General features: G+C 39.7%; 1 protein-coding gene across 2 annotated transcripts in view; it reads left to right on the plus strand.

The window, feature by feature from the left end:
- Positions 1 to 15543, plus strand: part of dock1 (dedicator of cytokinesis 1) — a 194476-nt gene that overhangs the window by 58675 nt on the left and 120258 nt on the right. For both annotated transcript variants that reach the window (XM_037981021.1, XM_017437189.3), the window contains exons 19-25: positions 1999 to 2096; positions 3399 to 3488; positions 4221 to 4321; positions 4406 to 4534; positions 6616 to 6724; positions 10791 to 10861; positions 12600 to 12706. In XM_037981021.1, coding sequence (XP_037836949.1) covers positions 1999 to 2096; positions 3399 to 3488; positions 4221 to 4321; positions 4406 to 4534; positions 6616 to 6724; positions 10791 to 10861; positions 12600 to 12706 — 705 coding nt within the window. The remainder of the gene's footprint in view (positions 1 to 1998; positions 2097 to 3398; positions 3489 to 4220; positions 4322 to 4405; positions 4535 to 6615; positions 6725 to 10790; positions 10862 to 12599; positions 12707 to 15543) is intronic.

The following is a 15543-nucleotide window of genomic DNA, read 5'->3' on the forward strand; positions in this document are numbered from 1 at the left end:
CTCCCCAATAGCCAATCAGGTGGATAGAAAGATGAAGCGGCTAGAGATGAGGGTTCCAGAAGAGCTGGTTTGGGGTTGGATGGACTGTAAATGAGAAGTAGACACGGCCTGAAGCCTGACATTTGGTCATCCATTTTAAAGAGGTACTTCAGATCCTTTAAAGCAGCGGTTCTCAAACCTTTCATGCCTCGTGCTCTTTTTGTAGGAAGAACAATTTTTTAAAGGCTCCCCTCTTGCCTCAACAAGACTAAAACAAAGTGAATCATGTTTAATAATCCTCTAGATTTACATGATTCTTTTAAACTTGCTCTCATTCAAAATAACCGACTTAGTTTTTCTTTCATTTTGTCTCTAGATTTCCATTGGGATTGCTTTTTTACCCCCGAAATAAAGAACAAATAAGAACTGTACTTGACTAAAAGAATATAAATTGACTGCTTCGTAATCCTCTGATGTGCAGCCACCTTTTTCAAACCTTAATAAAAGTTCAATCTCTGCACAGAAACCCAACAAACAAATACTGTATTAAAGAGCTCAATATTATAGTAGTAAAAGCTGCAATGAGTTTATTTCTTCTGTGAAAATCTGTTCAGTGTCTTCTAGAATTAAAAGTGCAGGTATTTGGCAGAAATATCGAGTCCCTTCGAGTCCGGGCTGTATTCAGTTCATCGCAGTATGTTTTATTCTTCACTGATGCTGTTTCTGTAAGTGTATTTTCTGCAGGTTGGGGAGTATGCGTGGATTTACTCCAATTTATATTCCTCACAAAGTCTGAGTCTTACTGCTGGTCTGATCCCTTCAATCACACGTCAGAGTGGAGACAATGTCTGAACATTAGTTCTTCTTCCAATATAGGTCCAAAAATTAAACTTAAGTAAATATAGTTCTGGTCATGCCTGCACTTAATTACCCTGCTCCCCACAGTTTGAGAACCACAGCTTTAAAGTGAAGTTTTGTGTCGTTAACTATTAATATCTTACCTCATGTAAACAGCTCTTTCAGCATTCTCAGTTTGAAGGAATAGTTTATTTCTGACAGGATTGATGAACTCACAGCTGGTCCAAAATGGGGCCAAAACAAGCAACTCAAGAAATGTAACTGCTGTTCATGTTCATTCTATTTTATAAACCTTTACGCCAATGTCAGTTTCACATGATACAGTTAATATGGTAGAAATATTTAGATATTTCTGCTGGAAATGTCCCAGGCTGGAAAAGTAAACACTCCGGGTAGCTGCTGACACTATTTGTGGTTGAAAATAACCATAAAATTCAATGTAAATAGCCACGTTATGTGAAACTGAAGACAATGTTAGGGTTCATAAACAAGCATTTTCTTGAATCACCATAAAGTTTATGGGATTGTAGTTGTTTTAAGATGCCAGGATCCACTTTTCTTGTCTCTATTCGGACTACCTGTTAGCTTGTTGTTCTTAAACCTAATATCTATGAACCTGTTTAGTTATTAATGCAGTTAGTGACATTATGATGACCTCTACAGTAACCTTTCAGTTATCGATGCTGTTTGCACTTGAACGCTTTTCTATTGAGTCTTCTATATTCAGCTGGTTTCTGGTTTTCATTAGAATTAGCTGTGATTGTAACACATCATTGATGCACTAAAATAACTTGTCTCGTGTTCTCTTACATCCGTTTTCGAACCAAACTGATAAACAGAACCATTTTTAAGCTCCTAATTTGATATTCAACCAAAATGTGGGCATGGAGTTCTTTGAGCTTGATTAATCGCACTTAAGGCGACTCCTCGGTTTGTTCTCAAATTAATTTTTATGCTTCAAAGTGAGATATCTAATAAAAAAGGCAAACATTGTATTTGGGGAAATTTGCATTTAGACCCAGTGCTCATTAAATTCAAAGCTTGCTTCGCAGTTGGTGCAGGGATATTAAACTTCTCCTGCTTTTTTTTTTTTAAATTTCTAACATTTCTAGGGTGAACACTACGCAGCGTGGTCATGAGTTGTACCTTTTCTTTTTCCAGTCGACCTGCTCGGCCTGCTGAAGTGGCGCTCGAACACCAGCCTCCTGCAGCAGAACCTCTGTCAGCTGATGAAGGTGGACGGTGGTGAGGTCGTCAAGGTCCGTATTTATCATTGACAAAACTGAGTTCGAACTAAAGATTTATTTTCTTTCTTGTCCCAGACTTTGTGCCCTTGAAAATACCCCTTGTATTTTTTATTTATTTATTTTTTCTTTTGTTTTGCTTTAATACAGATTAGCATAAGTGGCTAAAGTATCTCGACAGCTGGTGACATAAACAATTCAGTCACAAAGCGATTCTTAGTAATCCTGAAAGCGACAGCTTCCTGGCAGCAATTTCACAAGTGATTTCTCTGCGTGTCAAAGGAATCGGGTTGCATTTTTTAAAATGGTTTTCTCTTGTTTTAATGCCTCCTAGTGAGCAGGGAGCACATAGTGCCACACACTTCTCGCAGAAGGAAAGATGCTAACTCAAACCATTTAAGGGCTCAGCGTGGGGCACATAAACGAATCGCTTTATAGAGAAAAGTTTTTGCGTGGGCTAGTTGAGTGCCTGCAAATCACAATGTATTTGAAGAAGTCCATTTATCTGACCCGATCAAAGCAGTCTGATAGATGTGTCAGCAGCTGCTGAATCATTTTATCCAACTACGTAGGTGTCATCATTTTTACCTCCACATTAGCACTCGGTTATTTTGAAGCATCTTGAGGCTTTTAGTTGGCAATTAGTTAACATTTTTGACTTGGTATTTATAAAAAATGCTTTTCTTAGCATTGGTTTGAACAAATAGAAATAATGCATGAATAATAGATTAAAAAAAATGCAAACCTAAGTAAAAATTTTAACCTGATAACCTTTCTCATCTTTCCCATGATGTGTTTGAGTGAGCAGATCCTCGCTTTTTTTTTACTCTTTTAGTTTAGATTTTGGTTTGTTTCTCACTGAAAACGGGACAAACATCAGTTCGGAGATGACAGACGCAGCACAATATAGAGTAATAGTTGTGCTTTTGACAAGTTTACACCTGTTTCTGTTTTTTTTTTCTTCTTTAGAATTGGCCAAGTTAACGAAGAAGCGCGTTCCCTTCAGAGAGGAGGTGCAGTTAGTGTTTCTGGACGTGCTGCTGACAGGGAGATTATTACCGTTTGAGTAGAATCACACTGGTTCGTGTTAACAGCTGTAAAATGTGTGCAGTGGGGAGCGTGCCGCATTGTAATTGATTTCAGGTTTTTGTTAATGGTAAGCTCTTCAAGAGAAATGAGAATCATCGACGTTTGTCGTGTTCAGACGAAAGTTGCAGATTTCGGTTACTTTTTCCAGACAGTCAAAGGTGAACTGCAGTGCAAATTCTATGTCCTGCCCTTAAGCTGCCCTGACACACTGTGCATCTGTCATTCCAGTTTCTGCAAGACACTTTGGATGCTCTCTTCAACATCATGATGGAAAACTCTGACAGTGACACTTTTGATACTTTGGTGTTTGACGCGTTGGTAAGCAAAGGTTGCAGAATCCTTTTATCAGAAATAAAAACTTGAATACAAATACAGCTCAATGTTAAATCATTTTTTGGACATCCCTGTAGAACATGCAATGAGTTTTTATCTCAGTAGCATAATATCCAAATGGTCAAGATGGCTTACCGTGTAAAGTAAAACATGTAAATTATAACCTAGTTGTGGTTTCCAATCTCTAATCTAACACCTAAGCCACTTTACAGAGAAAATGCAGACACTCTGCACCTCAAGTTGGACTTCATAAATATATCTGCAAAATTTTTGTATCGCCACAAAGTGTTTTAATTGACACGGTCCAATTTTCCAGCCAGATCAAGCACGAGGATTTTAACAAAAGCCAAACAAACTGGAGTGATTACAGGACTCTGTCAACTGGTCGACTGTAAATTTAGCTTTGGATTACATGACAAAGCTATCAAACTATCACGCTGAATCCCATCTAGTATGCCAATGCCTAACATCAGGGGGGTTGCATCTCAAAAGAGCAGTTTTCTCTCTTCAGAATGAGAAGGGATGAATTGTGTTATCAGGTGTCCGAGATTATCTGCAGCCCAGAGAATTGAGAGAAAATAGCTTTCTGCTCAAATGCAATCTTGTGTAATTTCCCAATCTATTTCAATAGATTGACTAAGACAGGTAGTGTTTGGTGCTCTTCATTACGAGGCCTGTGGTTTACATTTTAATGAGCACGCCTTTGTTCACTGACAGGTGTTCATAATTGGACTTATAGCCGACAGAAAGTTCCAGCACTTTAACCCGGTTCTTGAAACCTACATCCGCAAGCATTTCAGCGCCACATTGGCTTACACGTGAGTTTGTCTCTCTTTGCGCGAGCAGATCGTGGACGGTTATTTCGCCGTGTTCGTGACGAGCACGTGCCGTTGTGTTTGTAGGAAGCTGACCAAAGTTTTGAAGAACTATGTGGACCATGCGGACAAGCTGACAGAGCAGCTGCTGAAGGCCATGAAGGCTCTGGAATACATCTTCAAGTTCATCGTGCGCTCCAGAGTCCTCTTCAACCAGTGAGTGTTGTTGCATAAATATGAACCATAAACTGCAAAGTCATGACTTATTCAAAAATGAGGTTGACATGATATAACGTTTTTTGCTAAGACAAAGATTTTCAGCGGGAGTGCAGTTCCTCTGTCAGTAGAGATGATAGCTTTGATCTGTACATATTACCTTCGCTACAGTTTTTAAAAGGCAGAAAATGCCGTTTCAAGTATGAAATTATTATATTTTTTCCCCCCGGAAGTAACTTTTCCTGTTAAACCAATAGATGGTAGATAAGAATGAAGGTTTTACTCTTTTTTCTGGTAAATATAACATTCTTCTCATGGTTAGGACAGTATTCTAGTGAACATTTTTGGGATTTGCTGGTGTTGCACTAAAGAAGCACCCCTGCTGTGAAAAGCACCATCATTGTGGGAATTGAATTCAGTGCCAACTGTATCGACTCTTTGCAGCTGACAGATATTCCTACCTTTCGATCTGTTTATAGAAGCTGTGGACGATTCCAGTTATTTGAAAGACGGGAATAACTGGCCTAATTATTTGCCTGACTGAATTATCGGGCTACTTTTATTTTTAAGTACATAAACTTCGTCTCTGCTTTGGTAATTACCACGTGCCAAACCCATGAACTCATCAGCATAAACACGCTCTTCTCCTGCTTCTGTATTGGTTCAGTTAGAACAAAGTTGAAGCAGGTAAAACCAAACGATCCTTTTGGTAATTTCTGTTGATGCATTTATAATTGGCTGTGGGGACGTTAAATGGACGAGGATGCTGTAGAGTCACGGACAGAAGCTGCCGGTGGCGGATGGGCTGATGTATGATCCTGGACTAATTGAGTGTGCAGAGTTTGATTGGTTTTCTGCCCAATGTCTGAAGGACACTTTGTCCTCTACCTCACACATCAAACCGAAGCGGCATCGCTCTCCTCCAGAGCTCTTTCATTGTCAGAATTAGTGCAGAAATTCACGTTAAAATTGGGTTTGCATGAGGCCTTTGTTGCAGGCCTGACCTCATGGTGCCAAACTGGCATCAGCGGAGCTTTTTATCGTGCACCAGTGGAACATTTCTATAAAATTGGAGAGGAGCACCTTAATCGCACAGTTTCCCCTCAGTGGCATGAAAGTGTCCCGAGCTCACTGAGCTCCTCAGTGCTGTGGGTGAGCAGCAGCTTTAAGTAATTGTTGTGGTGGGAGCTTTGAAACGGATGCCTCTAATCCCATGATTTCTGTAAGCCCTCAACAGTGACTATCCTTTACCATGTAATGCCCGCATCCCTCTGAGATATTATTGCATCGCAAAACCCACCGTTGTGGCGGACGGCGAGCGAAATCTGATGCAGTTGCAGAAGTCGCACCAGTTTACCTCCATTTCACCTGCCTCCTGCTGCTTTACAGTGTTTGTTTTCAAATCCTTGCAGCTCCTCCAACAAGAAAAAAAGGTGGATTTTTTTCCAACTATTAACCAGATAGTAAAAATGTATGGGATTTCTGGAAAAAAAAAAAAAAAAGCATTTATTTTCAGATCACGATTGTGTCCCTGCTTTTTTTTTTTCTAAACAGATGGAAATGAACAGAAGCGTGTTTTCCTCTTACAGTTCTTGTTTTGTCTTTTGCTTCCTGTTAGAGGCAAAGCACAGCATTTGCTCCTCAAACACAAGTCATTCTGTACCTCAAACAGATTAGAAAGCAAACACACAAACTCTAATCTGACATTTGCTTCTTCTTCTTTTTTTTTTTTTTTCCTTTAACTAGTATTCCAGGAGCGTCGTCAGCACAGATCATTAATTTTTCACATATTTGCTTTCACATGACAACAGCAGGAGCTTCAGGGTCTTGTCATGTTGTTCTAAATGCTAATCCGGCTGGCGACGAGAGTGATGTCTGTGGTTCTGATCCAAAAATATTTGCATTGATAACGCGTACGCACGCGCACACGGGCCGTTCTGCTCGCTGTGTTTAATGATTTACCGGGGAAACATCAAACTCTCGTCATTTCCAGCGCAGGTGGGGCTGTTTGCTCGGGGATGAAACAAACAGCGGCCTCGTCATCCTCTGCCAGACTAACTCTCCACTTCATCTCCTCCCAGGCTCTATGAGAACAAAGGAGAGGCCGGCTTCATGGAGTCCTTGAGGAACCTTTTCACATCCTTTAATGACATGATGAACAGTAATTCAGAGAACACTGGCATGGTGAAGGTAGGCCTATTATCACGCGAGTCCAACTGCGTCCTATCGCTCAAACGCCGTGCCAGAAAACGTCTACTGTGGCATGAATAGTAAATAACTGCTGCTGTGTGAAAAGTAAATAAATCTGGTGTGATTAGCTTTGGATGACATACTCTGTGAGGGGCGATGCATGAATCTTTTCACTGCTACAGCAACTTATTAGACATTGATATCTGAGTTTCTTCTTATTGATTTTCTCTGTCTTCTACAATTATCTTTTCCATGTTTCACTGTGCAGATTTTTCAGATCTTTACTCCTTTTCTTTTCTTATCTTAACTTATTGAGGCTGCACATAAACTAAGATTTAGGACATCAGAGCCTTCTATCCTGTTTAAGAAAAAGTACGAAAAGTAATGGTTGAAGAAATTGCTTAACATTATCTTGACACAAAGGATGACTATTAGCTTATGTTCAATGTTAAAGTCCCCTGTAAAAGTTTGTTAAATTGTCTCTTAGATATATATTTAATCTGCACTAAACACAGTTCCTAAGGAGCAAATAAGTGCCAGAATATTTATGGCGTTAAGAAATCAGTGCCACATTATCTCTGGTTAAATACTACTTGTTTATCCTGGGAACAATCTGGGAGCTCATGTTTTATTTATTCTGGCATAATGTGTCGAGTCTCCTGAAACAAAAAGTTCCACCAACCACATGTTTTAACAAATCTTGACTATAAATCCCATATAAGATGAGGGTAGGTGTAAAATCTGTTTTGATAGTATTAAAATAACTTGTTTTTTTCTGAAATTAGAAAAAAGCGGCGTTTAATTTATTTACTTCCAACTTGACTTGGCAAAAGTTGGCATTCTCAAATATGTCACATTTTGATACACTGATTAAGAATAACCTTTAAGATTCACAAACTGAGAGGTTTCTAGCCCAGAGCTGGACCAAATAACCCCAAATAACAAAAAGAAATTCTGGCTGTGGTGGTGGACTTGAATTTATCTGATTAAGTCCGACAGTCTTATGTTTGCCTGTGATTGGTTGTCTTTTCAAGCCAGCTTCAGACAGGCAGTTACCTTAAATACATCAATAAATCAACTTTATTTTGCATATGTATATAAAAGTATTTATGCAAGACAATTCTAGCCAGTGTAGCAGGAAGTTCTGGTTTTTGTGCAGCCATTTAGACCTTTCCTGCATCCTCAGCTTTATGTTTGTTGTGTTTTTGATTTCTGTTGTTTGTTCCTCTGATTCTTCTTCCTCCTCTTTACCCTGACCTTGCCTGTCCTGATGTACGGGTCTCCTCTGGCACTCTGCTCTTTAGCTGCTCCTTAAGGTATTTATTTCACTTTCTCCTTTTCACCTGTATGCATTTTATCTTTTTCGTGCATTTTACCTGATCTCAGTGACCTAGGATTGGAAACAAGCACAAATATATATGTATATATATATTTTTTTTTTTTCTTTGCCTGCACACGCTCACTTCCTGCATACCTATGCTTTTAGAGATAACATAATCACAGGGTGCATGCACCTTGGAACACCTACAGTAGATCCATGTGCACAGTCAACCATATGAGGAGCTCAGAAGTCAATTAGGAGTCAGTTGCTGTGTAATTGGGTGAGATATTAGCTTTACTGTCAGTAAATTAAAAACTGATCTTGAGGAACGGCTGCGTAACGGGAGAAATCCTGGTTTCTTCCCAAACCTCCCCTCCACCGTCAACGTGAAAGCCGTGTGGCAGGTGGTAGCTAATGAGCTGTCCCATTATAGTTCTCTGGAAAAAAATAAAAAAAAATAAAAAGAATCCTGATGAACATCTGGACTGCTGTGCACACATAAGAGCGAAAACTTTGATAAACACACGCTCACGTAAACTTGGATCAACGAATGCAAACAGATGCCTCTGATGGTTGTGAGACACAAACAGAAGCTTTTAACTGGAACTAAAAAAAAAATAAAACATTGCTGCACAACAGGTGGGAGTTTAGTTGCTGCTGGGAACCGAATGAAAAAAGACATTTTCCTAAAATGGGTTTTTCAAGGGGTAAACAGAAGCGTTTGATTTTTAACTTTCAGAAAGAGTCTGAATTTGTAACTAAAGCAAAAACCTTTAAAAATCCACTTCTCAGGCTCCTTGCATCTTTTCGCCTGCAGAGTGGGATGAAGGTGTTGCGTTGTGCATGTTAAAACGCTCAAATTACCTAATAAGATTAGCATAGATTAAAGCAGGAATGTATTTGAGCGCCGTGACGATCTCTTCAAGATTACGGCGGCGAGGACAGAGTTGTCGTCTAAGGTTGGTTTCTGCTTGATGTGCGCAGAGATTTAACATCTCGCCGCTTTCTGTCTTTGCGCTTTCATTTAAATGTCGGCAATTATTTCTGACAAGTTTCAAATATAAACCACTCGCGGTAATAAGTACACTCTGTGGGCTGCGGCTGCATGGTTAATCAACGTCTATAAGACAGACTGGCACTGAGGCCAATTTGCACAGTTGCTGGATAAACACGTCAACCCACCTTTGGCTGGCATTTAGCAGCAGTCAGTCAGGGCGGAAAGTGTCAGCCTGGTTAATCATTGTCATTATTAATCGACTCTCTGGAAGTGGTTGCAGTGTTTATGCACTTCATGACTTTATTGTACTGCATATTTAGATCCTATTTAACTCAATCACATTTAGGTATTTTTACTAATAAAGTTGACCCATGTTTGATTTTAATGCTTTAATACTGTAATTTAAGACAAAGAGGGAAGATTACTTTGCGCAGGAGTTATAATTTGAGTGTATTTTATATTTTTATAACTCTAAATCTGCTGCAGAATATGAGCTGTTACATGTTAAGTTTATATTTTAAGTTGATGCCAATTGGAAAAGGTGCCTTAATTCTGTTTGGGATAAATAGTAGGGTGAAGTGAAAGGGCTTTCTTATCCTTAGAAATTACATTTTTAAGAGAAATTTCAACACCGGTTCTCACACCAGCAGCATAAACCCACAAGTCAAAGCTATGCTGTAGCATCTCCCTGGGCTGCCACTGTTGGAGACTAGTTGGCAATTAAAAATTGTGAGAAAATAGTCTCGTTGAATTTTTAGTTTTTGTTCAATTAAAAAAAAAAAAAAGATCATGGCTTATTGTCATGTGCATCATATGCAAAACGGTATTCTAGGCCGTGTTCATTATTTCATTGCCCGACATTTTAAGCAAAAAACACTTGTTGAATTTATTGATTATTTATCATTATTTAGGTCCTGCAGCTCAAAAACCCTGTAATGAAACAGAAGCTTTGGATACAGAGATGTGTGTTTCTGCTAATTCTGCTAGCAGGGGGTCTTTATATTCCTTCATTGCCACTGGTCTGATTGGATCAATGTGGATGGACGTGCACGTATTGTGGCAGTGAAGCTGACCACAGTTTCCACTTTACGATCCTTTCAAAATAAACTCAAAGACTGCGAGCCTCTGCAACTCGCACAGAGAAACTGAAAATCCATGAAAACATTTGGAGACATTGCAGAAACTCCCTCCTGAATGCCTGTTTGCCAACTAATCGCCAACAAAAAGGTTGCAGCCCAGTGAGATACTACCTTTACCGTGTGTGTCCTAAAATTTAGGCTTAAACGTTGTTACAATGATTTTAACGACTACCTCCATCAACTAAGTTGGACAGAAGTTTTTATATTACGAGATGCACTAGGAAACTGCATTTGAACCGGAGTGATTGTACTACCACTCAGAATCTGGACCCACTTACTCAATCCAAATAAATGAATGAGCACAGATCAAAGTTGTGACAGATGGTGTTTCTCATAAAAAATGCATTTATGCTTATTTATCATCAACTGTTTGCATCTTGACCTAGATTTCGTTGCCTTCACAATGCAGAATTTGTGGAGAAGGACAGCAGAAGAGCTGTTTCTGAGACTAGTTGAAGTCTTTAGTTTTACCAGTGTAACTGCACACAATAAAAACAAAAATATGGGATTTTTTTTTTTTTAATGCATACAACTACCACCACGATATCATGGAATGCCCAAGCTAGTTAACATAACCAACCTAAGCTTGTCTTTTTAAATTTCTTTTAGGGCACCGCACTGAAGTACGTTCCTACCATCGTCAATGATGTCAAGCTGGTGTTTGATCCAAAGGAACTAAGGTAATTTTACATACTTTCCACCATTAACTCCTAATATGTCATTTAATCACAGTAGATATTTATTCCGATGGGACAAAGTAATAGAGATTTATCTGCTGTCTGCTGTTTTATTAGATTTTTCAGATTCTGCGAGCTCTAGGAAGTGTCTGAAGGAATTTGTCTTTTATTTTGTAATGCATCACTTTGAATTACAATGTGACGTAAATATTGTGTCGAGACAAACCGATGGGATGTTGTGCTAACTTTGATCGTTTGAAATGAAATCCCCCCCCCCCCCCAAAAAAAAAAATCACCTCTCGAGTGCTTCTATTCGTCACCTTTGCTCGCCGTACAGCGATGTCCTCTGGTTAAACTTGTTCAGGTTGCCTTGGAAACTCGGCGACGGCTCCGCTGAAGGGTTCATTTTCGTTAATGTTGCCCACTGCGAATGTCATCAGGCGTGGCGTAATGCTCGTCTTCATAATAGATTCTTTATGAAGTGTCACACACTCGCGCGCTGATCTGTTCATTTGAGCGTCGACGAAGAAGAAGATGTAATCTGTCAATCTGTTCACCTGAACGACTTCTTTTATGCCTCTGTTTGGAGATACTGAGCCGACTGGGTTTTACATTTTTACACTAAACTGGCTAAACTACTTTTTCCCTTGATGTAATATCAATTTATTGTACACACATATATATTTTGTGATTAAAAGGAGTGATCAAGATACAGGTTTTTGCCAAATAAAAAAACTAAATACAGTTTTGCTTAGAAAAAGCCAAAAATCTTATTGATGTCCAGATTTAGTTTTGTAGCTGATCTCAGCCGGCACAAATTCCGCTTTTCTTGTTTGAAATTTGGTAAATGCAACCTTTTTGTGCCAATGTTTATATCAGTTTTAAATGTTCTTATATGTTTCGTTGCCTTACTTTTCCATTATTTTGTAGATGCACCTATATGTGTTTCACAAGCTATTTAACATCCAAATACAAGAAGCTTAACTGGCCTGGATTTTAGTTTCAGCAAGAATAACTACAGTATTAGTCAGGCATCATAAGGTCACGAGTTACTGAATGATACTCTTTTACTGTGGTTTTATGGGGACAACCTGAGAAAACCCTTTGATTCTCGCTGTAATCGTAAAGCATGTGGTACACACAAACAATTAACCTGGCTTCAAATCGCAGGCTTGACTTTCTGGTGGCTGAGCAAAGGTGGCATCAGCTGTTCTTGTTGCGAACATGAAACCTCGCCAAGACCCCGTGCTGGAGGCAGCCCGACCGAAGCCTCCGGGATGAAGAGCGTTTCATCCTGTGCCAAAACATTCCCTCTCTTCCTTGCGCCTCAGCTCGCCTGTGTAATGAGCACACAGTCTCTTCAAGGAAGAGGGAACGACCAGTTTCATGTGAATTTATGAATGCAGATTTATCTTTTATTGTTGAGCTGTTTCATTTTCCTGGTTTGGTCTTTGGTGACTTGTGTCATGTGAATCAGAGGAGCAGTATTTACCAGCTGTCTGTACATTGGTGGCATAACAATTACTGTAAAATGTAGCTCTAAAATACAAAAAATGGTTAAGATAAGACTCTAAACTTCAACACAATAATTGCGCACCTTATTCTGCCTTACCTGTAGGCAGGAAATCTAGGACTTCCTTTGTGGGATGCTTTTTGGATGATGATTGGAAACCGTCAACCTGCCTGAGATGTCTGACCAGTTTGACCTTTTCCTTTTCTTGTCCTCCTCCTGTCTCCACAGCAAGCTTTTCACCGAGTTCATCCTGAACGTCCCCAAGGGTCGCCTGGTGAAACAGAAGCTCGACTGTCTGATTGACATCGTCCACAGTGATCTCTTTACTCATCACGGTGAGAACACACACACACACACACTCGCTCAGAAATTGTACTCGCAGTTTTTCAGTGCATGAAATTTTACTCACGGTTCAGAAATATAAGCAATCACACTCCACCTGCCAGTCCTGCACGAGGCTTCTGTAAAGGTCAGTGATGAAGCGGAGTGGGGAATTTTTCTTGTTTTGTAAAGGACTATAAAATCCCTGCTGCCATGTAAAAATAAAAAAATTTAAAAACTGGACTGTTGTTTTAAAAAAAAAACAAAAAAACCCCCCCAAAACTTCCATCTATTCGGATTATCAGTCTTGCATGCTGCTGCTTTTACTTCATTCTGTTATTTTTTTTATTGCCTGCAGCTAAAAGGCGAAGAAGGACCACAATGTTTTTGCCCGTGTCTGAGTGCTCATGGGTTCTTGTATTTGTCTGTTACTAAAACATCTCATCAACCACAGAGCAAATGTTAATGAGACTTGCAGAAAGTAATCACTGAATGTATATAACTCTGATCCATCTCAATATGAGACGATCTTAGTTTAAAACTCTGGCATGAAAGGTGGCGGGCGATATGCATTCCCTGAAGGAAAGCAAAGCCAGACTTTTCTCAAGATGCTTTTTACACAGATTTGCAAGAAGCACCATTATTCTGGGTCACAAAGGTATTAAGGAGGAGAAAACAAGACTCACCTGTTGTGCTTCATTGGTAGCTAACAGCTGTAATTTTGCAGACAGGCTCAAAAACAGAAACATTAGAGCAGCCAATGGGCAGGAAGTGGACAGCATTTTTTTTACTTGAAAGGCAGGTTTCTAAATTCATAATTTTACATCAGTGCACACGTAGGCAATAAGCAACTAGAAGGAATCAGAGAGGCAAACCTACACAAAGACCATCAAAACCACAGGGATCACCACCAGAATTTAATCACCCATTTTTAGTGACAACCCTAAAATGTCCCGAAAATTTTATCAAAATCTGTTCATTAGTTTCTAAGTAATCTTGCTAACAGACGGACGCTACGGAGAACATAACCTCCTTGACGGAGGTAATGAAAGGGAACTGGAACCGGGTGTAATAGGAAGTTTGTTCTGTGTTCAGTAATGTCTGATATTGAACACAACACGGTGTAAATGTCACCGCTTTCAGCTTAATGATCCACCGCTTTCATACTTTTGAAACATAAAATTGTCCAATTGGTGGTTTCGCCAGTTTAGTGCTTCGCTATTGAAGGGCAGTTCTCAGTGCGTGGTCCTCTGGCCATTACTATTGATCTATTGCTATAATTGTGGACGAGCGAGTCTCCCTCGATGCTTGTGAATGGACTGCTGAACAGCAGGAGGAGGTTCGTTTCTGCGACGTAGCTGCAGATTATCCTGTTGCTCAGGCTTCACAATGGCTCCGTGCCCCGTTGCTCCGAGCGGCTCCACTCGTCTTTGTTGTGCATATGTGTGTTTACAAATTGTGCCAAAGCAGTGACGAAGAGGACTAATTGCCGGGTAAATTCCTCATCTCCGCGTTAGTTTCAAGCTCAGCTCCACATTGGAGGTGCTTTATTTAAGATTAGAGGCCCAGCACCCTTTGAGGGAATGCGTATCACTCATCGCCTTTTCTCGCCAGTGTTTTAGATTAAGATCATTTTATGCTGACCATATTGGTCAAACCTTGGAAAATAACATTCTCCTGCAATGTTGCAAGAGCTTGCATGATCTGTTAGTGCTGGGAATGACTCTGTTACTACCACACTAAAATTTGGCTCTATTTCTTTAATACTGGCTCAGCTATAGCCATTTTTGGGTTTTCTGAGGTCAGCTGTCTGTGGTGGCCATCTTGAACTGGGTTGGCTCCATTGGACATCCATTCATTACTTTCTGAAAGTTAAAAAAAAAGAAAATCCATCCAGTGGTTCATGAGATATTTTGGTAACAAACAGACTTCCTGTAGGTAATGGCAGCGTTTTCAACACAACTCTTGTTCTTCAAGGAACATTTTAATCCTTCTTCATTTGACACGCAGTGCAGAAAATGTAAAAAGTGACTGGATTCATGTTTATTACCTCGGGTTATGCTTCAACAAGTTCCTTAAAGTTTGTTCTCTTCATTCTGCTCTTCATCCTTCAGTTTATCATTTAGCCTTTAGCAGTACGGATGATTGTCTCTGTGTTCGTTGTTGTGTGTTTATTCTTATTGAGTGATGGGGTTCTTTTGTTTTTTATTTTGCCCCGGCTTATTTTTGCTTTTTAAAGCCAGAAAAGACTTCATTAATCTGACTTCAGTGGATTTCAATGCACCTTCTTTTTTTTTAATTGGAAACAGATTTGGAAATTGTGCAAATTTTTCATCAAAATTTTAGGATTTGATGTGAATATTGTCTCTGGTACAGCTATAACTCCTCCCTGCAGAGGACACATTGAGGGCATTGTGACAGTAGACACTGCTGGGGAAGATTCTGGCAAATTTGGTCTGATCACACCAGTCCCTTTGGCGTTGGTCGTGTATTAACTGGCGTTTTGGGTTACTGCGGCGGACATGAATGTTTCGACCATATTGACAGGAAGTATGTTAGGGATTGCAGTTTTTTATTTTTAACAAAAACTAGTAGACATCTAAATTATTGTCAGGGTTTTTATTTATTTAACCTGCTAAGGAAAAATCACACCGGAGAGGCTTGTTGTCTTTTTGTGAAGGCCTTCGCAAAGAGGAGAGATTCCACAACAGCTCCTAATGGCGTGCTGTCCAGGAAGTTCTGCCCCTCCACTTGGGCTTTCTCTTTATTTAAAGGAAGAAGAAATNNNNATAAACACATAACACATCACTGTTTGGGAGAGCCAGATGGTGTGGCGCCCGCCGGCCCGCCG

Source organism: Kryptolebias marmoratus, linkage group LG17, assembly GCF_001649575.2.
Source record: "Kryptolebias marmoratus isolate JLee-2015 linkage group LG17, ASM164957v2, whole genome shotgun sequence".
Taxonomy (NCBI): Eukaryota; Metazoa; Chordata; class Actinopteri; order Cyprinodontiformes; family Rivulidae; genus Kryptolebias; species Kryptolebias marmoratus.